The sequence below is a fragment of the Oreochromis aureus genome, linkage group 11 (genome assembly GCF_013358895.1).
Source record: "Oreochromis aureus strain Israel breed Guangdong linkage group 11, ZZ_aureus, whole genome shotgun sequence".
Lineage (NCBI taxonomy): Eukaryota > Metazoa > Chordata > Actinopteri > Cichliformes > Cichlidae > Oreochromis > Oreochromis aureus.
Window position 1 is genome coordinate 29,334,291 of NC_052952.1, and position 25,523 is coordinate 29,359,813.

The 25,523-nt window shown below is 38.4% G+C and overlaps 1 protein-coding gene, 2 long non-coding RNA genes and 1 pseudogene across 5 annotated transcripts in view; 2 read left to right on the top strand and 2 right to left on the bottom strand.

Moving 5' to 3' along the window:
• LOC116325128 (atrial natriuretic peptide-converting enzyme-like) overlaps positions 1-8,228 on the bottom strand; it is a 14,162-nt gene extending 5,934 nt beyond the window's left edge. The window contains exons 1-5 of one of the 3 annotated variants that reach the window (XM_039620182.1): positions 8,101-8,228; positions 4,263-4,407; positions 3,822-3,890; positions 1,466-1,610; positions 455-814 (exon numbers count right to left, since the gene is read on the bottom strand). In XM_039620182.1, coding sequence (XP_039476116.1) covers positions 455-739 — 285 coding nt within the window. In that variant the 5' untranslated portion in view covers positions 740-814; positions 1,466-1,610; positions 3,822-3,890; positions 4,263-4,407; positions 8,101-8,228. Of the gene's footprint in view, positions 1-454; positions 815-1,465; positions 3,555-3,821; positions 3,891-4,262; positions 4,408-7,504; positions 7,520-8,100 lie in introns of those variants that run through there. The other 2 variants (XM_039620181.1, XM_031745944.2) reach the window with 2 other exon arrangements.
• LOC116325097 lies at positions 7,017-8,733 on the top strand. Its single transcript, XR_004199828.2, has 3 exons — positions 7,017-7,636; positions 8,125-8,278; positions 8,387-8,733. It is a non-coding gene; the product is annotated as an uncharacterized LOC116325097 (long non-coding RNA).
• Positions 8,734-15,592: 6,859 nt separating this feature from the next.
• Positions 15,593-17,440, top strand: LOC116325132. The gene is made up of 3 exons (XR_004199830.2): positions 15,593-15,729; positions 16,228-16,381; positions 16,495-17,440. It is a non-coding gene; the product is annotated as an uncharacterized LOC116325132 (long non-coding RNA).
• Positions 17,441-21,560: 4,120 nt separating this feature from the next.
• Positions 21,561-23,125, bottom strand: LOC116325129 (annotated as a pseudogene).
• Between the last annotated feature and the right edge of the window lie 2,398 nt (positions 23,126-25,523).

Here is a 25,523-nt window from a genome sequence, read left to right on the forward strand (position 1 = left end):
AGTTTCCCTTGGCCAAAACTTGGCTAACTAGAGAGCATGCTGGAAGAGTGACTTCACCATGTCTTCATTCTAAGGCAACTGAAAAGCTGACTGTTGTAAAGGGGAAATGTAATGGTCGATCAGTTATTCTAAACTGGCCAAAGGTGTCAGTGTGACTGTGACTGGATGTCTGTCTCTTTGTGGAAGCCCTGCGACAACCTGTCCAGGGTCTACTCCCCCCCTGCCACATTGAAGAAGTGGAAGAAAATGGATGAATAAATGTACTATCATTTATTGTCATTAACCAGCACTTACTATTTGATATAGTTACAAGTATAAAAAAACATATTCCCAAACATACGCAGAGCTGAAACAGATTTGAGCTACTCAGCCAGAAAGGCAAGTGAAAGAGTAAGAGCTTTCATCACAGTGTATAAGCGTCTTTGTGAATATTGTTTATCTTCATATTACTTACATGTTCACAGGACTCTGTGGTAAATGCTTCACACTTGAGAGCTTCGGGCCACTCCAAACTTAAACTTCTCATCTGTGCTCCACAGCTGGACCTTGCATGCTCACAGAGTGTTCTGCAAGGTGGACGAGGTTTTCCTGACACACACTCAGGAACGTAGACGGAGCATAAGAATGGCTTCAGATGAGGGGAGCATCCTGATGTCACAAGTGGATTAAACCGGTTTATTGTTAAGGCTATATTGTCTTGGGTTTCCTGCCTGGGCAGCACAGTTTCTGTGTAAGTCATGTCTTTGCAGAAAGGAACCGTGATTGGCTGACATGCTGAAGGCGGTGTCTGAGTAACACTGATGACTGATGACGCCTGGATGAACACAAACATAAATCTTTTACTTTATATTTTTAATATTAATGGGAGTATAAAGGCGTGCACTCTCTTCTGATATTGGTGCATTTGGTTTTATACATGAAATTTGATGAAATGAAGAGTCTTAAAGAGGCATTGCATTTTCATTTCTACATACTTGTGGAATGACTGCATGAATTGACAAATTGTGAAAAACACAAACAGATGAGCTGAATGTTAGCCAGGAGATGAGGACAATACCATGAAGTGTTACAATAACTGGATGTTCCCATTTAAAGTTTGTTAATGTCAGTGAAAGGGACAGACAATGCAACAATAAATTGTGAAGCAATCCATTAAATAATTGGGTGAAAATGAGACCTTTCATATGCTTTAACTTGTGCTCTATTCCACATGTGAGGTGATGCATGAAACATTAAACAAAAAGCACTTTTTCCAGTTAATAATCAGGAAAAAAAACATCAAAAATCCACAGTATCAAAGACTGTGCAGTTTTAATATTGAATATCCCATGATATTGATGCTAAAAGCTGGTTAATAAAAAAACCCAAAAACATTCATGATTATGACTGTTGAGTTCAGTCAGGTATATTGCGTTACGTTTGCCAGACAGCGTAGGACGTTACATTCTTATTATTTTATACTCACCCCTACACAGTTGCTGTCAGGTAAAGTCTCACATCGGAGCCTTGTAGGCCAGGACAACCGCTTTGCTCTGAGGGTGGATTCACAGTCTGCCTTGACTTGTACACAGAGAGCTCGGCATGGTTTCAACCTGCTATCGTCCTCTGAGCTGCATTCAGGCACAACAATGCGACACATAAGTTTGGCAACATGCGGTGAACAAGCAGTCTCCACAATCTGACCAATTTGCTGCAGGCTGTAGCCTTGAACTCCTGTTGGATGAAGGGTAGTGGTGTACCCTACACCTTGACAAAAGCTGGCTGTAAATGGCTTGCAGTTTGTCCTGTCATCGCTCCTGCTGTGTACCCACTGAAGAGACAGCAAACCCAAAACCACCAAAAACAAATGCTTCATGGCTCGTAGTAAGCTTGAAAACTGTCCTGGATAGTTTAGCAAAGCTTTAGGAGGTTTGCTAAACTATGTGAGAATGTGGAGGTGGAGTATGAGTCCACAAATGGAGTTTCTACAAACAAAGCACTGATTTAGGACCACTGTTAAGGTCACATTTAAACAGGTTGCCCAACACAAATAAGAACCAAACTGATCTCAGAGCAGGAGACCGATTCTGAGCTTAGTTGCAAGCAAAACATCTGCTTGTGGTTATGTGCTTTCACGCCTGGGGGTGAGAGTGTATTGGCAAACACTGGCACAATAACCCTGACATCTGGTCAGAAAATAACAAAGTTACAAAGTAAATGTGAACACTTTACTGTACTCTGCTGTCATTGTGACTCAAGTTTTGATTTTACCAGATAAATAACAGAATACTTCATCACACAGCCTACAATATAAAATCCGATGTTACTGAATAGCCTAAGAATCAAATTCGTATTAGTTCTAGTACTTGAAGAAAAACGGTAAGAAAACAAATGTTAAAACCAGCGTGTCTCTTACTGTAAGCCTTAGAGGTGGAGTACGACTCCACCAATGGAGTTTCTACAAGCAAAACTGATTTAGGAGCAAAGCTAAGACCACATGTCAATACAAACCTCAACACTAAATGAGAGCCAAACTGGTCTCAGAGCAGCAGTCTTACATCATAGAGATAAAGAGCTTTATAGAAGAACAACACGTGGTTATGATTATGTGCTTTATGGGTGTCTTGCGGGGGCTGAGAATGTGCTGCATAAAACTGTTGTAATAAATCTGACTTTGACCTAAACATGTCCTCGGAATGTTTTAGAAAATAATAACTGCTTTACAAAAACAGCTGTGAACACGTGACGTTTCTGGAATTTTTATTTCGAGAAGAGTGCACTGCTTTACCGGTAAGACAATTAGTTGATAGTCTTATGCAATATGACCTAGAAAAAGACATCACTGCAAAATATGGATGGGTTTCTTGATGAAACAACCTGTTAGGTTATTGTCTGTGTTTAAAGATCATCAATTTCGCTCAATCAACGGAAGTCTGAGAAGTTGTCCAGATGTGTTGTTTGTGTTGTTTGTTGTTTGTTTGCGTTGGGGGTCACTGCCCCAAGTGTTCAGATTACCACGGGGACCAGTGATGCCTTCGCCCTCCGCATCTTTTCTCTTCTCCTCTCTCAGCCCAGGTATTTTTCCAGCTTCTCTTGTTCCTTTTCCCTGGTGTTACTATCACTTGGTATCTATCACTCTTCTTCTTCCTCTGCTTGTCCACGACTGCCATGGGCGGTTTGTTAGCTATCATGAGATTTCCGTGTGTATCTGGAAATCCCACAGGATCTTTGATTGGTCATTCTCAATGATGCATATCCCATTTTAACTTCGGGATTTCCAGGTCCTGTATATTATGTCAGCAAATTCTAACAACATTGTGGGTTTTTTCTTTTCCTTGGTTTTACTTTTAGAACCTTCTTTTTTTTTCCTTTGAAAAGAGTAATTGCATTATTCCCTCCCCCCAGTTTCTGTATTACCCAAGAGCTGACTAATACTTGCAGCTTCATGCTAATCTTGCAAATGTGACAAAGGTATTAATCATATCTAAGTTCCCTAAAACAGCGGTCCCCAACCTTTTTTGCGCCATGGATCGGTTTATGTCCGACACTATTTTCACGGACCGGCCTTTAAGGTGTCGTGAATAAATACAACAAAATAAAACGAGTACCAGTACCAAAAAAAGAAGATTTATTCATAACACACGGGAAAAGACCCAGGGAAACTGAGTTAACAATAAAAACGATTAAAAACCCTGAAAACCATAAATTTCACACCCGATCCTCAACTGTCGCGGCCCGGGGGTTGGGGACCACTGCCCTAAAATGTCTTTTTGTGTTTAGATTTACATCACATTTGATAATCTTCCTTAAACTTTGAGGAATCACAGTGAAATCCTTCTTACTCCCTCTCACAAACATTGTTGCCAGCTGATGAATGGGTGTCCAGCGGAAGGTGAACAGCTGAGCCAGTTCTAAGAAGAATCAGAATCAGAAAGGGTTTTATTGCCAAATGTTGAGCAGGTTTACAACATTAGGAAATTGCTGTGGTACTTAGTGCAAAACATACTGTCAGACAATGCTTAAATAAACATAAAAATGAAAATTAAAAGTGCTAAGCAGGTAGATATATACATGAATGCAGGTGGTGATCAGTGCAACGATGGAATGATGCAGTGAACACAGTGTAGGGTCATGTGTTTGTGGTGCGAACAGAAAGAAATGTATGTATATATATTTAGTTATGTTTATGCCATTTATGGATAGAGGTGAGCATCAAATAATGAACATATTATATTTACACTATATCAACACTTAAAATAAAATAGTGCTGGACTTCAACCCACCTTTAACTTTCTCTATACTGCAGACTGACAGAGTGGAAGAGTTCAGCCAATCACAGACCTTTTTCTGCTTCTTCTTCTCCATCTCCAAGGCCCACGAGGAGCTGTCCAGAAAACTTGGGCACCATAATAACTACAGTCTGATCCGCTTCAGTAGCAGTTACCGAGTGAAATGAAAAGTCAAAAAACAGAAAGCGAGTCAGATGACCCTGTTTAGTGTTTTCTGTGAGATTATTTACTTCTTCATATCATTCAATGGACAACCAATGATTAACACAGTCATTAGACCACCTGGAATAAAAGGAAGAAACACAAATAATTTAGAAGTATGCCATAAACCAATAATTAGGCAAATAACTGAATTCACATTTTTATACCCATTTTTTTTTTTTTAATAAACACACTGGACCTCTCTGAGAAGTTACAAGTAAATCAAGTATAACATTTAACCACTAGAACTGATTTTTCTTTTCAAGAAAGTAAATAACTGTAATTTGGTATATTAATTGAAAATAATGCAATGCATTACCATGCATTAACAATACATTTGAAAATGTATTGATGACAACAATAACTAGATTTTATTATTTAAAATATTGTTTCAATCGTGGGCATACTCAGTGTTGGGGAGTAACGGAATACATGTACCGCCGTTACGTATTCAGAATACAAAATATGAGTAACTGTATTCCGTTACAGTTACCGTTTAAAAAGGTGGTATTCAGAATACAGTTACTTTGTTGAAATAAATGGAATACACGGCGGTACTTCCCTGTTTCATATTGTCGCGGGTCCGGACTGTTTGGGTTTGTTTGACAGCTATGTTCTGTTGTTCCAGGCGGGAGCATTACGGTTGCCATGGTTACAGAGTGACGCGCTCTCTCTCTGCGTGTTTCCTGGGTGAGAGAGCGCTTTTTTGTTGTTGTTGTTGTGCTAAGCTAATAGACAGAATGCTACAGGCATAGCTCTAAAGCATGTAGCCTGATGGGCAGTGTAGTCCGTGCTGCAGGGAGAATGGACTACCATACCCGTTATGTGTCTGTGAGCGAGGGAGGGAGAGAAAGGAAAAGTCCGAGCTGTCACGGAGCAAAAACGGGAGCTGGAAGCATGTAAATATAATAATAACCACAGCAGCCAAGAAGAGTGCCTGAGGAGCCCATTTGTAAGTAAGCTATTAAGACTCAACTGTACACTGTGTTCGTGTTTTCCTCCGGAAAAAATAAGTTCCGTTGGAGCAGCCTTTCAACGCCTCTCTCTGTCTCCCGCAAGCAAAGTTGACCCAGACAACAAAGTAAAGCTAGTTTTCGGCTACCAGCCCGACACGAACCCGACGTATTAGCCAGAGGTCCCTTTACTACGTTTAGGAGCCGCGGACCTTCAGTAACAGTAATAAATCACAGCAATAGGACATTCATGTAGTTGTAAACAGCATGATAATATATTAAGTATTCCAAAGTATTCAGAATACGTTACTCTCATTGAGTAACGTAACGGAATACGTTACAGAATACATTTTGGGGCATGTATTCAGTATTCTGTAGTGGAATACATTTTAAAAGTAACCTTCCCAACACTGGGCATACTGATGAATTAACCACTACACAAATGAAAACAATTTTTGATTATTGATAATTACCAATTATGTTAGTTTAGGGCACGTTTGACATAAACCTTTTATTAGGTGGTGGACTAATAAATTACTTATTTCTAATTTACGTATTCTGGTCTTTTCTTTTCTCTGTTTGTTTGTGACTGTTTGTGATTCTAATTGTGGACTGGATTTAAAATTTTGCTTTGTGCCAGTAAAGGCTGCTATTCATGCCCTTTCATGCCCTTTTCGCCGCTTTCTCTCCCATAGTAAAAATGGAACAGTTTGCCTTCATATTTTGATTTAGCAGCAGCTTTTGCTGAAAAGCAGTGTGTTATAACCTGAAGGAGCTAACCTGTATGATAGAGAGAAGACAGAGTATGAAAAACTAGTTAATAACTTTTTCAGTACATTAGCAAGGAAAGCTGATGATAGAGAGAGAGAGAAGCTTTTAATACTTTAATATTTGCATTATTTGTTAGAATGGACATTTCATTCAGAGCAGTGAGGGGTTTTTCAGAGGGATGTAATAAGTAATAAATGAAACTTCTTTATAAAGAATGGGAAAGAAAGAGCAGGAAGTGGGTCAGATGATCCTGTTTAGAATAAAGTTGCGATTGCAACATAACCCTTAGTAATGCTGCAATAGACTTTGGCTGCTGGGGGTTTACTATGGTCCACTGAACATTTCCTCTTCTTTCACACATTATGTGTATATACACTACTCTGTATTGAATTATGAGTTATTATTGACCTTTGGCTCTCTTCCACCAACCCTTCCACAGCATGTCTTTGGCTTGTCTCTCTCCCGAAACTCCCAAATAGTCCCAAACAGTAGATGGCTGCCCCTAACCTGAGACTTGTTCTGTTTGAGAAGTCTTCCAATTAAAAGGTTTTTCCTTTCCCACTGTCATCTGATTGTTAGGGTTTCTCCCTATTATTGTAAGCTCTTTACCTTACAATATTTAGCCACTATTGTAATTTGGCTCTAATAAAACTGAATTGAAATTGCATATAATGTATAGAATATAATATAAAGAATTATTATTAAAAAATGCATTATTTTTACCTTTGATATTTTATGCACAATTTTCCTATAATACACTTTTATTTTTACAGAGATGGTATTTTTTTGTGTTTGAAAATAGATCATCTCTGCTTGAGTTTTAATAAAAGTCACTGCACATCACTGCAACATAGTATTTTTTACTTATATTTATAAGTAAAAGATAAATAAAAGACTAATAAAATATAAACAAAGTATAAACAAAAAATCTTTTATTATTGTTGAATTATTCCTTTATCAATCTGGCTTAGACCTCAATTCAAATTATCGATCAGTACATTTAAGTAAAATCCTAATAATCCTAATTATTTTACTTGATTATTTTAGATGTACAGCACTTTGGGCAACAGCCCTTGTTTTAAATGTGCTATATGAATAAATTTAACTTTGCATTTGACTCTGTCTGATTTGTTTTCCGAATATCAGTATTTCAGTCAATATTTCTTCTGCATGCTGTTTACCAAGAGAGAAAGAACTAACAAATGACAAAGCCAAAATAAACAGAAAGTAACCTTTTATATTGTAACAGTCACAATTGATTAAAATGCAATATACAGATTACAGTATGAAACCTTGAAATATGACACTGACATCTGATGATGATGACACTTAGAGCAACACCCAGAAGGACGGGCCTCATTCTTATCTCCCTATAAAAACAGTGAGATGCCCTTGAACATTATATCTTCAAATCCTCAGATTTTCCTCAACATCTTTACAGAGGTGAGTACATCATTTTGAGATAATATATGACACTTCAGATCAACAGATTACTAACTAAAAGTTTTAAAAGTTAACGTTCAGTCATGTCCAGTAATGCTTATCACTGTGGATGAGGGTTACTTGTCTATTCAGCCAGTAAAATAAATTCAATGTGAAGAAAAATTTACCTTCAAAAATATTCAGAACAAAATTACAGACTCGTGTTTAAATGTAACGTTAACACTGAAACTATCGTTCACTCTCCTTGTGTTTTGCATTTCTTTCATTTGTTTTCACGATATTGTTGAATGTATAGTATTATTTATGTGCTGTGTGGATATCCTTTGAAAAAATATGGCATAAATAGAGTTTAATGTAAATCATTTTTGTATTCAGTTACAAATAGAAGTGATACTTCAGGCATTGTAAAACTTTCAGTGTTCAGTGGATGAATTTAAACACAGGCACATTCAAATGTGTCTAACCTCACTTCCCTTGGACTTTCTCAGTAGGACATTTGCCATGGAACCACAAATGAGCAAACTGGAAGAGGCAATGGAAAAAGTTCTTGACATATTTAAACAGAAATGCACACGGAGCCAAACAATGATGAAAAAAGACCTGAAGAGAACCCTGAGAGCAGAGCTGGATAATTGGCTGCAGGTACAACTCGTTCTCTTTGTATAGCCACCATAAATCCAAATCTAGTCATGATGTGAAAAATGTACTTATCAGTCCTTGAGTCTTCATTGTTCCACCATTGTTTTTCAGAACTGCAAGGATAAGACAAAACGTGACAACATCTTGAGGGAGCTGGATGAAAACCCACATGACTGTGTGAACTTTGACGAGTTTGTTTACTATGTGACTCGACTGATGATGTGCAGTCATTACTACTTTCAAAAATAGACTGTTACTCTCAGCTTGTTTCTAACAAAGGAATTGGAAATGGGGAAGATCTCAGCTTGACCGTGTTCAGCAGGAAATATCATCCTCTCAACCCAGTTAATGTAATTTTTTTTTGTCATTATACAGCAACTCTTTCACCTTTGTACTGATTGATAACATAAATGTGAATTTATTAAAACTCTCAGAGTTTATATAGTTGTGTATTTAAATCTGGTTGGTGTGTCTTTTTTTTTAAATCATGTTGATTTAACGAGTTTCTGAAATGTTTCCTACTGTGTGTTTTATAACAAATCAGTGCTGTTGCTGAGCTGTTGCTGAGCATCTTCAGATGCTCTTGTCAATATAAAGCTTAGGGTAAAACCTCAAACAAATATTTAATAAATATTATAAGATTGATAAAAGCTCTTCTTATGATCCTGAGACTGAAGGCTCAGTGGAACTTGGGCTTAAACTTGTTTCAAGTATATGCTCTGTCAATGCACTAATTGTCAATTTAAATGTAACTTTAAATTATTACAGTTTTGTAGTTACCTTTAAGTTTTACCAAAAGAAAAGTGTACTTGTAATGAATATGTTTATAATATATTTTGTTGCACTTAATACAACTCTCTATACTTTCCAATTTATGAGCACAACCACCTGCACTAAAATGTCATTGCGGCCCAATTTAGCCCATAAGTAAAAGGGTATAAATAATGTATGAATTATATGTGGTTTGCCTCTCGATCTCATTGTGCTAAGCACAGATCATGGATCCACCAGAAGGATTGTGTTATATGTTATTGTTTCCTTCAGCCTGTTTTTAAAATGTAATTAATAGAAAATAGGGATTTATGTGCAAAAATGTAGTAACTAAAAATAAAAAGCTGTCAGACAAAGAAATGTTCAAGTAAAGCTCAGTAATGTGCTAATTTGTTTTCTAAATAGGTTCAGTCGAGTAGATTGTGTTTCATTTGCCAGTAAGAGCAAAACGTTACATTCTTATCATTTTATACTCACCTGTGCATAGTTGCTCTCAGGTAAAGTCTTACATCAGAGCCTTGGAGGCCAGAAGCTGCATTCAGGCACAACAATGCGACACATAAGTTTGGCAACATGCGGTGAACAAGCAGTCTCCATGATCTGACCAATTTGCTGCAGGCTGTAGCCTTGAACTCCCGTTGGATGAAGGGTAGTGGTGTACCCCACACCTTGACAAAAGTTGGCTGTAACTGGCTTGCAGTTTGTCCTGTCATTGCTCCTGCTGTGTACCCACTGAAGAGGCAGCAAACCCCAAACCACCAAGAACAAATGCTTCATGGCTCGTAGTAAGCTCGAAAACTGTCCTGGATTATTTACCAAAGCTTTAGCAGGTTTGAGATGAGTGTGTCTTCAATGTGGAGGTGGAGTATGAGTCCACAAATGGAGTTTCTACACACAAGGCACTGATTTAGGACCACTGTTAAAATCTGATATATATGCATGATTCCCAGGAGGAATAGGAGGAGACGGATTCTGAGCTTAGTTGCAAGCAGAACATCTGCTTGAGATGAAAAAAACTGGCACAATAACCCTGATACATAGTTGGAAAAAATCTTCTCATTTACAAAGTGAATGTAGACACTTTACTGTACTCTACTGCTATGTGTGATTGTGACTCGAGTTTTGATTTGGTTAAATAAATAACAGAATAAAATATCACACAGCCTGCAATATAAAATCCAATGTCACCGCATAGCCCAGGAATCAAATTCATATTAGTTCTGCTACATGAAGGAAAACTGTAAGAAAACAAATGTTAAAACCAGTGTGTCTCTTACTGTAAGCCTAAGAGGTGGAATATGACTCCACCAATGGAGTTTCTACAAACAAAACTGCTTTAGGAGCAATGCCAAGACCACATGCGAAACTTAAACACAAAATGAGAGCCAAACTGGTCTCAGAGCAGCAGCCTTACATCGTAGAGATTAAGAGCTATAGAAGAACAACATGTGGTTAAGATTATGTGCTTTATTGGTCTCTTGGGGGGGCTGAGAATGTGCTGCATAAAAAGGCTGTAATAAATTTGATTTTGAGCTGAAATATACATACACACAACATATAATAACTGTTGACATACTTTACAAAAACAGCTGTGTGTCTCTGGGTCTATGGGATTTTTATTTCGAGAAGTGCACGCTGCTTTACCGTTAAGACAATTAGTTGATTGTCTCTTGCAATATGAAGCAAAAAACGAGATCAGTGCAAAAAATAATTATGTGAAAAAATGATTTTGATAGAATGAATATAATTCTGTTATAACAAAAACAACAACCACATAAGTAATCATATTTGGCATTTCACACACAACCTCACAAATTATAGCTTTAACTTCCATGACAGGTTTGGTGGGACAAAGCTTCTTAAAGTACTGAATGAAAATAACATATTTGATGATTAAGCATCCATCAAGACATATAAAAGCAGTGCTTTGACAGTTTGCGAGTCTGGAGCATTGATGTTTGTGTTGTGACAGTGCCAAGGAGGAAAAACCTCAACAACGACCTTGAATTGCATAAACCTCGAATGTGTTATAAGGTTCATCGTTCTACAGATTGTTCAGAAGAACAAGATTTTGTTCACCAAAACCTTCATGACAGTTTTCAGTCTTCCCAGGAGAATTCAAAACATAGGTCAAATTGTGCAGTGCTCAAAGAAGCGGCAAAAAACTCAAGAGCTACATCTCAGACAGGTTTTAGGAGACGTGCTTAATGTTCACCACAGCACAATCAGAAAAAGACTGAACAATTATGGGTTGTTTGGTAGAGTTGCCAGAAGAAGACCGTTTCTGTCTGAAATATGGCAGCACAGTTTTGGTTTGCAAAGCTGCAACTTAGAACACTACAAGACCTCTGGAACAATGTCTTTTGGACAGACGAGACCAAAGTAGAGAAGTTTGGCCAGTGCCATATTTGGAGAAAACCATTGCATATCAACGAAAAAACCTCATACCTGCCCTCGTCTGCCACATAAAAAACTATGCTTGCCCTCCTTCACAACATTAATTCCTGTCATGTGTTTTTTTTTCTATTTTTCTTGCTGTTTGGTGCCTCTATCACTTGTCTCTCTCTACTTGTTTTCAACATGAAATCTACAACAGAATGTTAAAAAAAAAAAAAAAAGATAAAAAAAATCAAATAGTTGCAATCGCGGTTTAGTCAAAGTTTAGACCTGAACCTAAATGAAATGCTGTGGCAGAACCTAGAATGAATAAACCTCAGTGAAACAAATAAATGTTGTAAAGAGCAGCAGGACAAAATTCCTCTACAATGATGTTGGAGATGGATAAAGCCATACAGAAAACCAGTACTTCCAGTTATTGCTGCTAAAGGTGGTTCTGCAAATGGTTGAAGCTAACACTGTGTTTTGTTGGCCTGTGATTGTGTCAGATTATATCTACATGATAAAACAATGTAATGACATTACAGAATGTGCATTTGTGTGTATATGTGTATGAATGATATGTATAGTATATAAGACTGAAATGAAGTAAAAAAAAAAAAAAAGGCTTAATTTTTGTTTTAATTTGTAATTTTACAAAAGCTGTACAAAAAAAACAACCAAACAGCTTTAGGATAGCACATGTTATATGTGTGAGCTTTGAGCACTTTAGTCAGTAAGGCTGGAAAGGATAGTCATGGTAGGGTTTTTTGAAGCCAATCCTTAGGAGGATTTCTCTGTGGCTTCAACACAGGGGAATCTGAGAGATTCCGGCTGTCACTTCCGGTGGACAGCTGGAATGGTGCACAATATTATAACAACATTGTGTGTCTGTTGGACAGAGTAGAGTTACACAACTACAGAAAATAAATGAGTTTGTTCTGGAAGAGAAGGGGAGAGACTTTTGGATATATCACACTACTAAGAACACAGAAAGAATTTACCCCTGTGACCCGATTGTATCTCTCTACTACCAATTAAGCATATTAGGTGATGTGCATCTCTGTAATGAGAAGGGGTGTGGTCTAATGACATCAACACCCTATATCAGGTGTGCATAATTATTAGGCAACTTCCTTTCCTTTGGCAAAATGGGTCAAAAGAAGGACTTGACAGGCTCAGAAAAGTCAAAAATAGTGAGATATGTTGCAGAAGGATGCAGCAGTCTTAAAATTGCAAAGCTTCTGAAGCGTGATCGTCGAACAATCAAGCGTTTCATTCAAAATAGTCAACAGGGTCGCAAGAAGCGTGTGGAAAAACCAAGGCACAAAATAACTGCCCATGAACTGAGAAAAGTCAAGCGTGCAGCTGCCAAGATGCCACTTGCCACCAGTTTGGCCATATTTCAGAGCTGCAACATCACTGGGTGCCCAAAAGCACAAGGTGTGCAATACTCAGAGACATGGCCAAGGTAAGAAAGGCTGAAAGACGACCACCACTGAACAAGACACACAAGCTGAAACGTCAAGACTGGGCCAAGAAATATCTCAAGACTGATTTTTCTAAGGTTTTATGGACTGATGAAATGAGAGTGAGTCTTGATGGGCCAGATGGATGGGCCCGTGGCTGGATTGGTAAGGGCAGAGAGCTCCAGTCCCACTCAGACGCCAGCAAGGTGGAGGTGGAGTACTGGTTTGGGCTGGTATCATCAAAGATGAGCTTGTGGGGCCTTTTTCGGTTGAGGATGGAGTCAAGCTCAACTCCCAGTCCTACTGCCAGTTTCTGGAAGACACCTTCTTCAAGCAGTGGTACAGGAAGAAGTCTGCATCCTTCAAGAAAAACATGATTTTCATGCAGGACAATGCTCCATCACACGCGTCCAAGTACTCCACAGCGTGGCTGGCAAGAAAGGGTATAAAAGAAGAAAAACTAATGACATGGCCTCCTTGTTCACCTGATCTGAACCCCATTGAGAACCTTTGGTCCATCATCAAATGTGAGATTTACAAGGAGGGAAAACTGTACACCTCTCTGAACAGTGTCTGGGAGGCTGTGGTTGCTGCTGCACGCAATGTTGATGGTGAACAGATCAAAACACTGACAGAATCCATGGATGGCAGGCTTTTGAGTGTCCTTGCAAAGAAAGGTGGCTATATTGGTCGCTGATTTGTTTTGTTTTGTTTTGAATGTCAGAAATGTATATTTGTGAATGTGGAGATGTTATATTGGTTTCACTGGTACAAATAAATAATTGAAATGGGTATATATTTGTTTTTTGTTAAGTTGCCTAATAATTATGCACAGTAATAGTCACCTGCACACACAGATATCCCCCTAAAATAGCTAAAACTAAAAACAAACTAAAAACTACTTCCAAAAACATTCAGCTTTGATATTAATGAGTTTTTTGGGTTCATTGAGAACATGGTTGTTGTTCAATAATAAAATTATTCCTCAAAAATACAACTTGCCTAATAATTCTGCACTCCCTGTATATGTACAATTTTCCAATAATACAGTTTGGCATTGTATCAACATATGACACATTCAATTATAAGTACTAATTACTGCACTTTAAGTAATTATATTGAAGTACTACTAAGAAATAAGTATGCTTGTAGTCAATACATTTATAATTTATTTTCATTGCATTTTTAATTAGCACACTTAATGTACTTCTAATAAAGCAAACTAAAAAAAATGATTAATGTATTTTCAGTTGGGCATTTTCACTGTGACTCTGAGCTGTGGGTAGTGAAAGCAGCAGCAGGAATGTGCTTCCTCTTAAATGTCCTATTTGCTTTCTGAATAGCTTAACTGCCAAGATTTCTTCTGCGTGCAGTTTTCCAGGAGAGGGGAGAAATGTAATTCTTTCACCAGGTATCCAGTTGTCCTGTTTTGTGGTGTTGTGTGTTTACTCCATCCTTGAGACAATAAAGAAACAGACTCCCAGTCGGTCCGAGATGCTGTTACACGTGTGGGTTCTCATTTGCTAAAACACAGAATAAAGGCAAACTCTCCTGTCTAAACTTATACAGTTGCAGCTGTCACATACTATCTCACTTAAGGTAGCCCTATGGAAGAGAAGGCTCCCTTGTTCACCTAGTTTCAGTATACTGTATACACTTCTCTCAGTACCAACACCATATGCATTGGCTGACTTTGACAATATGTCCATATTTGAAAATCAGCAGATTTGCAGATGAATCGACATTCTTACCTTGAGCTATGGTGGCCATGAGTAGTGACCTATAGACTGATCTGAAGGGCAGCTGGTCTCTCCCTTAGATATAGGGTGAAGGACAGAGCCACACAGGAAAAGCTTAGAAGCCAGTTGAAATGGGTTGGGAATTAGGCAAGGATGGCTCCTAGATTTCATTGGGATTACAATCATTTATACTTTAAACTGCATTGCAATACAAAATTACATTCACACTGTTGAATAGAGGGTATTTTTCCACTGAACAAGGTCAAGCTAAGATGTTCCCCATTTTCAGTTTCTGTTCTCCCCTGATGTACCAGACTGTGTCTTAGCTTTGACCTAGGTCAAGCTTACATAAAGCATAATCAGAGATTTCAGTTACCTATTCCAGTATGCAGGATGTAACAACATAGTGTTTTGTTTCTTTCTTGTTTAAAAGACCTACATTATACATTTATCAGGTTTCCATGAACAGGTCCTGACGAGTGAATAGTTTCTCGAGTGAACACGGTCAAATTAAACTAATTTGTTCCGTCCTCATTTACAGTTGCTATATTACCCAAGAGCTGAAGGGTGGGGGGGGGGTTCTGCTTTTGTTTCTGTAAAAGTCACTGTATGCCACGTTAACATAGTATTGTTTTCTTAATCTGTAAATAAAGGATACAATTTCATGCCAATGTTTAGTTTGGGTCTGGTATACACTGTATTCTGTATAATTTCATTATCAAGACTAACTAGTGCACTTACTGTAATTATATTTAAGTACTACTAAGAGAGATGTACACTTGTAATAAATACATTAATAGTTTATTTTCATTGCACTTTTAATCAGCACACTTGAAGTAAAGTGAAAAAGTGAAGTTTGCAATCTTCAGTTTTGTACTTTCACTGTTAATCTCAGTTGTCGGTTGTGATCGAAAGAATTAGCAGCAGAAATGAGCTTCTGACTACAGTGTGGAACCCGTACTGACGTCTGATGATGATGACACTTACAGCAACACCCAAAAGGACGGGCCTCATTCTTATCTCCCTCTATAAATACAGTTAGATGCCTTTGAACATTATATCTTCGGATCCTCTGATTTTCCTCAACATCTTTACAGAGGTGAGTACATCATTTTGTGGCAATATATGACACATCAGTTCAACAGATAAATGATTATTAGTTTTAAAACTTAATATTCAGTCATGTCCAATAAGGCTTATAGAACTAGAGATGAGGGTTACTCCTCTATGCATCCAGTAAAATAAATTCAATATGAATAACAGTTTACTTTCAAAAATATACCGAACAAAATTACAGAATCTTGTTTAGGTGTAAAAAGATAATACTGAAACTATCGTTCACTCTTCTTACAGTACACTTGCTTACTTTGTTTTGAAAATATTTTCTTATTTATAGTTTATTTTAGATGTGCTGTTTTGACATCCTCAGAATGAAATATGGATTAAATGCAGTTTAATGTAAATAATTTTTGTATTCAGTTACAAATGAAAGTGTTCATAGGATACTTCAGGCATAGTAAAACTTAAGCTCACTGTATGCATTTGAACATAGGGACATTCAAATGTGTCTAACCTCACTTCCCTTGGACTTTTTCAGTAGGACATTTGTCACAGAAACAAAAATGAGCAAACTGGAAGAGGCCATGGAAAAACTTCTTGATGTATTTCAGCAAGGTAACCCAAGAGACAAAAAGATAAAGAATGCAGACCTGAAGAGAATCCTGAATAATGATTTGGAAAAATGGTCGAAGGTACAACCCATTCTTGTTGTACATCTATAAATCAAACCATGAATTCAAATGTAATGATGATGTGAAAAATATATCAGTCCTTGTTTTTTCATTGTTCTATAATTGTTTTTCAGGACCACCCGCGCAAGATAAAAAACTTCTTGGAAAGGCTGGACAAAAACCCAGGCAGTAGTTTGGATTTTGCGCAGTTTGTTCACTATGTGACTTGGCTGATGATAGATTGTGATAGCTACTTTAAAAAGTAGACTCCTGCAGATGTAGCTTAAACATTAGCATGTTGCTAACACAGAAAGTGGAAATGGAGAACATCTTAACTTCACTCTGTTCAATGAAAAATACCCTCCACTCAACCCTTTTTACTGTATTGTTGTAATGTAACCATAAAAGCACAAAATATGCGTCTCATCACATAAGCCTTTGCCCCCCCAAAAAACCAACCCAAAAACAAAACTAAATGATGCTGTAATTTCTTTGTATGTCAGACAGCCTATAATTTTTTACTCCGCAATACAGCAACAACTCTCAACCCAGTTAATATCATTTTTTTGTCATTATGATATTAACTCTTTCACCTTTGTACTCATTGATAATGTTAATATGAATGTATTAAGACTCTCAGAGTTTATATACATGTGAATGTAAATCTGGTTGTGTGTCTTTTCTAAAACCATCTTGATTTATTGAGTCTCTGAAATGTTTTCTGTGTGTTTTTGTCAGGGTTCCTGGGTGGCTGACCCAGTGATTCAGTTCTGTTCATGTTCAGTTTAGTTTGCCACATTAATGTTCTCACTTCCTGTTTTCTCCCATGTCAGCTTGTGTCATTAGTCGGATTATGTTCAGCCCTGTACTCACCTGTTTCCAATCATTGTCATCATTCCACCTGTGTATTTAAGCTCCTCGGTTTCACCAGTTCTTGGTCGTGTCATTGATGTTCGTGTGATGTTGTCCTTTCCGTGTGTTCCCTCAATTCAGTCAGCCATTCAGTTATCCAGCCAGTCAGTGTCAGTTCACCCTCTGTTCATCCATTCCTTATAATAAACCTTCACCAGTCTTCACCTACCTGCGAGTCCTGCGTTTGGGTTCCTTCTTCCTCGCCTCCACACAAAAGCTGACAGTTTTAGAACAAACCAGTGCTGTTGCTGATCAAAAGAGGTGCTATGACACCTCTTAATCATGCAGATGATTATGAAGAGGTCTTGTATACATAAACCTCAAACAAATATTTAATAAATATTATGATACTGGTAAAAGCTCTTCTAATGATCCTGAGACTGAAAACTCAGTAGAACTTGGGCTTAAATTTGTTCAAGTATATGCTCTGTCAATACGCTAATTATCAATTTAAATGTAACTTCAAAGTAGTAGTCATTTTGCAGTTTAGTACATGAAAATATACTCTTGTTCATAGAGTACCAACACCTACAGTCCTATGAAAAACTGAGTATACCCTTACTCTGTTTACAGGAATTAAGACGGTAAGAGTCCAAGTATTGCTAATTAAACATACTTGATAAGTCAGCCAGCAGCAATGTGACCACCACTATAAAAGTAGAGGTTCTGGTAGTTTTCTGATCTGGACAATTCAAGTGTATAACATAATACAACTATCTTCTCAGTAGTGGAAACATTGCATTTGACATTATCTGCCTCTTTGCTAAGATTTTGGCTAATACAGTATTCTTGACAAGTTTCGGTCTGGCTTTCATAGAGCTCATTCTACTGAAACAGCTCTTCTTAGAGTCTCCATTTTGACATTTTGAAGCAAAACAATTCATGAAAATGTTCTATTCTGCTTATGTTGCTCCTACGTCAGCCTTTAATACATTTTGCTTGATAGGTGGAAATATCGGGTCGGTGTATCTGGATCTGCCTTAGAGTGGTTCTCCTCATATTTGTCTGAAAGACAAGTACAGGTCATCTTCCACCTCCCTAACCTATGGTGTGCCACAAGGTTCTGTATTGGGGCCTTTATTGTTTCTAATATATCTACTTCCTCTACAGCATATTTTGAGCACCTTTAAGGACACTTGCTACCACTGCTATGCAGATGACATTCAGTTATACATTTGTTTTAAGTCCCAAGATGTTTCTAAGCTGCAGATTCTGAATAAGTGCTTAGACTCCAATAAAGATTGGATGGCTAATAACTTTCTCGAACTTAATGAAGGAAAATCTGAAGTCCTTGTATGTGCTCCTGACAGATTTGAACCTAAGATAATGAAAGCTCTTGGTCCCCTTTCGACATTTGTTAAATCGTCTATCAGGAACCTTGGGGTAACTTTTGACTCCGCTCTCACTTTGGATGGTCATGTCAAATCTCTGGTTTGGCCTTGCTTTTATCACTTAAGAAACATTGCTAAATTAAGTCTTATTGTATCACTGAACTGAAGGTTGTTATTCATGCATGTATTTCATCATATTTGGATTACTTTAATTCATTGTTTATATGCCTAAGCAAAAACTGCCTGGAACATCCTTGGAAACGCTGCAGCAAGGCTTCTGACCAAATGTTCTAAATACTCGCATGTGACACCATAGCTAATACACCTGCATTGGCTCCCCAGTGAATTCAAAGTCCGTTTTAAGATTCTGGTTCTGACTTTTAGAGCTTTTCATGGACACGTTCCAGCTTACATTATTGAACTTTTGCAGCTCTATGTCCCTAGCAGATTCCAGTTACCTATTCTAGTTGGCAGATTGTAACAACATAGTGTTTTGTTTCTTTTTTGTTTTCCTTTTTCACTGACATGTTACAGATTTATCAGCTTTCCATGGAGCAGTCATAGATTTTCAATTGAACGGGGTCCAGTTAAACTGGTATAATCTCCCTTTAACTTTGAGGTATCACAGTGAAACCCTTCTTGTAGACTATTTATGCATGGTATTTTTGATTGTTTGTTTTTGTGTAAAATTCTCCTCTTCTTTCTTACATTAACACCAGGATTAGTGTTGTTAAATTAATAAGTGAAAGAAAGCGTCCAGTGAACAACTTCAGCAATTTCAAGGAACTGGTAGTGAACCTGATGGACTGGAATCTTTCCGCTGTACTTTCCAATGGGGAAGATACTTTGGATATAGTACAAAACTAAGAATACAGAAGTAGGATAGAAAATTGTACTGGACTTCTTTTTCCTGCAGAGCCTCTAGTCTTTAAATGAGTGTTGCACCATGCTGGGTGTCATGATCCCGGGTCTTTTGACTCAGTAGTTTGTGTTTTTTATTATTATTATTATGATTATGATCTTGTGTTCTAGTTTCTTCTGATTATGTACTGGGGTTTAGACCCCAGTACAGACATGCCTGTTGGTGGACTTAAAGTGTCTAGAGCTTGACATGTTCTCCTTCCTGCTGTTTTTAAATTAGATTATTTAATAACTAAGAAGACAACCCATGTTTCCAAAACTCCTGTGTGAGTATTGATTTTATGTTAAATCTGAAGAATGGGTTCCTAACATTTCTTCTTACAGAGGGAGGCATTTACTCAGGTTTTTCATTATAAATGATCTGGAGTAAATTCCCTGTGATAAGTGAGAAGTTGTCCAAAATGCAAGGTCAGGCTGTGACCTGATGTACCCCTGGAACTATCGTTGAGTGGAATCCATATTGAACAAGTAGGGCAGGGAGGTGACTCTGTTCTTAGAGTTTCGTTTCTGTGCTCCCTCTGTTTAGTGTCTGTAATGTGCCTCTGACTTCAGTCTATGCATTTCCTGTTTTATTGTGAAAGTCCATGTCTTATGTCAGTGTGTTCATTTTACGTTTCCCCTGTCTCGTCGGGTCAGTTAGGTTCAGCTGTGTCTTCCTCTGTGTGTATTTATAGTGTGTGTCCTCTTGTGCTCGTTGCTGATTTGTCTGTGTTATTTCCCTGCGTCATCCTGTGTTGTTTTCCCGAGTCTCCCTGTGTCTTTGTTTCAGGTCTGTTTCTGTTAGTTTCTTGGAAACATGGGTTGTCATCTTAGTTATTAAATAATTGAAGTTACAAACAGCAGGAAGGAGAATATATCAAGCTCTAGACACCTTAAGTCCACCAACAGGCATGTTTTTGTTCACATGTTGTCATAGACTTCTGCACTGCCACTGCAAAGAGAGAGACTAATAACACTAGTAAGTGGGATATATTTATGGCCGCAACTCCTGTCCTTGTATCTCTTATAAAGTTCACTCGGTAACAGTGTATATTGAGCTCAACTCAATTTCCTTTTTCTCTGAAGTGCAGTTTATCATCTACAGTGTTGTTTTTATCCATTCTTACTGCAGCAATTTTCAGTGAAAAAGCATCCAGAAACCACTACTATTTGAGACTAACTAGTGAAGAGAGTACCTAACAGGTAAAGAAGCTCATATTTTTCCAAGAGTTGATAAAGAGGAAACTACAACTTAAAAGAGTGAATAACTGTTCTTACATTTATCAGGTAGAAATAAACAAATTCCAGGTGAATAGCAATATTGCCCTGCATCTGCTAGAGGTGGAAAAGCCCACCGTTTGCTAAGAGGCAGTGTTGCCAACTCCTCAGTAAGGAAAACCGCTATTGGCTGTCCTAAAAGTCGCTAGAAGTCGCTAAATGACGTCATCACCTAATTTGCATAATTGGTCACGCTAATATAATTGTAACCTATGTTGTTGGAGAGAGAAATAACATCGTGGAAGAGACATAAAGTGAGTAAAAAACGTCCTAAATGCATTTAGAGTTTATTTAGAACTACAATTAAATTTCTTTTAGCAATTATTGTTTTTTTAATGTCACAATTCCAACCCTGCTACTTTATCCGGGCTTGAACCGGCAAAAGTGACCCGAAATAGGCACTCTGGTGGAGTTACTTTGTGTTTGTGTGTGTTTATAAGTAGTTTTAAACCTTGTGATCCACAAAACAGCATAAGAGTAAAAGATTAAAAGAAGAACTGACTGCGTTACAGCACCCGCTGCTTGTTGAGAGTAAAAGCGATACGCGCTTTCACGTCTTTTTTTAGCGACTTTTTATAGAAAAAAAGTCGCTAGGGGGTCTGAAAACTCGCTAAATATAGCGACAAAGTCGCTAAGTTGGCAACACTGCTAAGAGGGTCAACAAATTATCCACAAGGGTGATAAGACAGTTTACACTTTGTATTTGCTGCCCCCAAGTGGCAAAAATGGAAGTGTCAGGCTTAATCTTGCCTTTGAACAGAGATCACGGAGGATGCTGCACTTTAACTCACACTGCTTTGTCAACTCAACACAGTTCAGTTCTTATTTATAGGCTTGGACTTCTTTATGACACCCAGAATGCTCTTCTTGACAACAGCCTTTTTTTAAGAGGAAAAACATGGAAAAATTATGTTTGAAAACTGTAAATAATAATTAATAAGGAAGAGTCAATGGTAGAGCATAATGTAAGTATTCTATTAACCTTACAGGACATTTAGAGTTCTCTGAGATCCAAACTTGATTTAGAAACTTACAGTGTGCAATAATATTAGAAAATCACTAACCTTTTTCTGCTTCTCCTTCTCCAAGGCCCACACCAACTGTCCATCAAACTTGGATGCCATAGCAACCAGGGTTGGATCAGCGTCAATAGCAGTCACAGAAAGTCCAAGTCCAAAGGACAGGAAACGAGTCAGGTGACCCTGGTTAGGCAAAAATGGAACTCAGCATTTACTGTGGCAAGATTTACTGCTTCATTTTTGATTTCAACTCTTAAAAATTTGTATGAAAATTTTATAGACTTTTACTATAGAACCATGCAATCTTATTCCATTCCCATTAACATTAAAGTGCTACCTTAAAAAATGTATTGTTGTGATGTGCTTATGTGTTAAAATCATGCAACTGTGACTGATACCTGCCCAGAGCCCACATCGACCACTCTGTTGCAATCAGTCTGCTCACAAAGTTGCGTAAGCATAAATACTGTGCCAAGCTTGCGAATCTCATGCTTTCTTTGGGTTTAACATGCTTCCTGAAAATGTGACCCAGGAGGGAGCTCTGATTGTGATTTTCCAGGAACTCCTTTGGCTTCACTGACCCGCCTACTCTGCATCCCTCACTCCTGCTCTCCCTAGGAAATGCCAGGGCATGGGCTGTGGCATGGAAAGCCAAGAGAGACAGAGGCCACACTGAAGGATATCTGTAATGAGAAAGGTTTTAGGCAATTAATTACCTAATTGGGGGAAGCTTTTATTGATATGATATTATATGAAGGGCACAAACCTCTTCACAGAAGAAAAAAGAAAAAACATTTAGGTAGTAACTCCTATTACAGCTGATTACAAATGAACCTCGAATCACGCTATAGTGAAATGCTGCAGAGCATTGTTTACATTTTACACACATTTAAACAAAAACATGTAATATTACTGCTTTTAAAAGTAACCCCTAACCTGTAGACACTCTGTTTAGACTTTTTCACATCTTTTGCTTAATTTGACTAAATAAACAAATATATGTATGAATGAATTCAAAACCAGAAACACCTAAATACAACTTTTTTAAAAAAGGTTACCAACCCTTTGCTTTTAGTGCTTTAGTTTCTTGTGCCTTAAGGTTATGTAAAGGGCCTAATAACAATCCAGTAGTACCTCCTGTCTTCATGAGTGGCATCCAGCAATAGGTCTGCAATCTGTGGATATGACAGGTCCTGCAACACAGGCTGCCAGCTGCTGGGTAATGTGTGCCACAGATCTTCTGTGAAAAATTCCTGTAGAAGGGATAACAAACTGATAAGGATCCAGCTGTTGTACTGTGTAAATATAGCTTGATTACATTTCATATAGCATACTTTACAGTCATGTGAAAAACTAAGTAAACCCTTACTACTTCCACAGAAATTAGAAGGGTACATAACAGCCAGTAAATGCTAATTGAATGCACTTGATTAACTGATCATCAGCAAGCGTATGATAAGAAAAAGACTGAATTTATTTTGGAAAACTGTATCTCAACAAAATTTGTGGAGCAATGTTTTTGGACATATGAAACCAAAGATGAGATATGTGGCCCTAATGAACAGCACCACATTCAGTGTTGGGGAGTAACGGAATACATGTACCGCCGTTACGTATTCAGAATACAAAATATGAGTAACTGTATTCCGTTACAGTTACCGTTTAAAAAGGTGGTATTCAGAATACAGTTACTTTGTTGAAATAAATGGAATACACGGCGGTACTTCCCTGTTTCATATTGTCGCGGGTCAGGATTATTTGGGTTTGTTTGACAGCTACGTAATGTTGTTCCAGGCGGCAGCGTTACGGTTGCCATGGTTACAGGGTGACGCGCTCTCTCTCTGCGTGTTTCCTGGGTGAGAGAGCGCTTTTTTGTTGTTGTTGTTGTTGTGCTAAGCTAAAAGGCAGAATGCTACAGGCATAGCTCTAAAGAATGTAGCCTGATGGGCAGTGTAGTCCGTGCTGCAGGGAGAATAGACTACCATACCCGTTATGTGTCTGTGAGCGAGGGAGGGAGAGAAAGGAAAAGTCCGAGCTGTCACGGAGCAAAAACGGGAGCTGGAAGCATGTAAATATAATAATAACCACTGCAGCCAAGAAGAGTGCCTGACGAGCCCATTTGTAAGTAAGCTATTAAGACTCAACTGTACACTGTGTTTGTGTTTTCCTCCGGAAAAATAAGTTCCGTTGGAGCAGCCTTTCAACGCCTCTCTCTGTCTCCATAAGCAAAGTTGACCCAGACAACAAAGTAAAGCTAGTTTTCGGCTACCAGCCCGACACGGAACCGGACGTGTAGCCAGAGGTCCCTTTACTACGTTTCGTACTACGTACCTTCAGTAACAGTAATAAATCACAGCAATAGGACATTCATGTAGTTGTAAACAGCATGATAATATATTAAGTATTCCAAAGTATTCAGAATACGTTACTCTCATTGAGTAACGTAACGGAATACGTTACAGAATACATTTTGGGGCATGTATTCAGTATTCTGTAGTGGAATACATTTTAAAAGTAACCTTCCCAACACTGACCACATTTGAATATCAGCACAACACTCATGATACCAATAACCAACCAAGAACTACTCACAGCTGCATAAAGAAGGATTGGCTGTAATATTTGTTTGACATTTTTTAAATAGGTATTTGTATGGCAGGAAGTTTATGATTATCACGGATCATAAGCCATTGATAAGTTTGTTTCACGAGATGAAGGCCGTCCTTCAGATGGCGCCACAGAGGATCACAAGATGGGCAGTATTGTTAAGAGCTTATGAGTATGTCATCAAATACCGAAAGAGCTGGCAGCAGAGGAACAGTTGGTAATGGTGGATCAGGACCAGGAGAGCGCGATGACATCTCAGCAGCTACAAAGGTGGACAACCAGAGATCCCGTACTCTCCCGAGTGCATGAGTATATTCTGAGAGGATGGCCCACTAAGCAACATCCTAATTTTAAACCCTACAGACAGAGAAAATAAGAGCTGAGTGTGCAGCATGGGTCGGTGTGTATTGGGGGGCTAGGGTGGTGATATCAGAACGAGGTCCCCCCATGCTGGAACAGCTACATCGGTCACACCCGTGAATGAGCCGCATGAAGCGCCTGGCCAGAAGCTACATGTGGTGGCCACTCCAGATGGTTAGATGCATATCCAGTCGCATCAGCTACATCAGCTACAGCCATAGACTTCTTGAGAAACAGTTTCAGCATGCACGGCCTCCCTGAAATGGTGGTCTTGGACAATGCCCAGTGTTTCGTAAGTGAACAAACTAAAGAGCTCATGGCAAATAATGGCATTTTACAGGTCTCCTCCGCTCCATGTCACCCAGGGTCTCAGGGGTTAGCAGAACGAGCGGTGCAAACTTTCAAAGAACTCACGAAAAAGAGTACCAGAGACACACTGGCAATCAGATTAAACAGGGCTCTGTTTAGTTACCGAATCACACCACAGTCCACAACAGGGAGGTCTCCTGCTGAGTTGATGATGGGCAGGAAGTTGAGGTGCACACTTGATCTCATACACCCTGACATGAGACAGAAAGTGACATCAACACAAGATAGCCGAAGAGTGTACCATGACAGACATGCCAAGGAGTGCATGTTTGTTATCGGAGATGCCGTGTATACCAGAAAGTTTGCTGGGGGACCCAAATGGATGCCAGGACTTATACAGGAAATGACGGGGCCTGTTTTCTACACGGTGATGCTGGGAACAAGGCA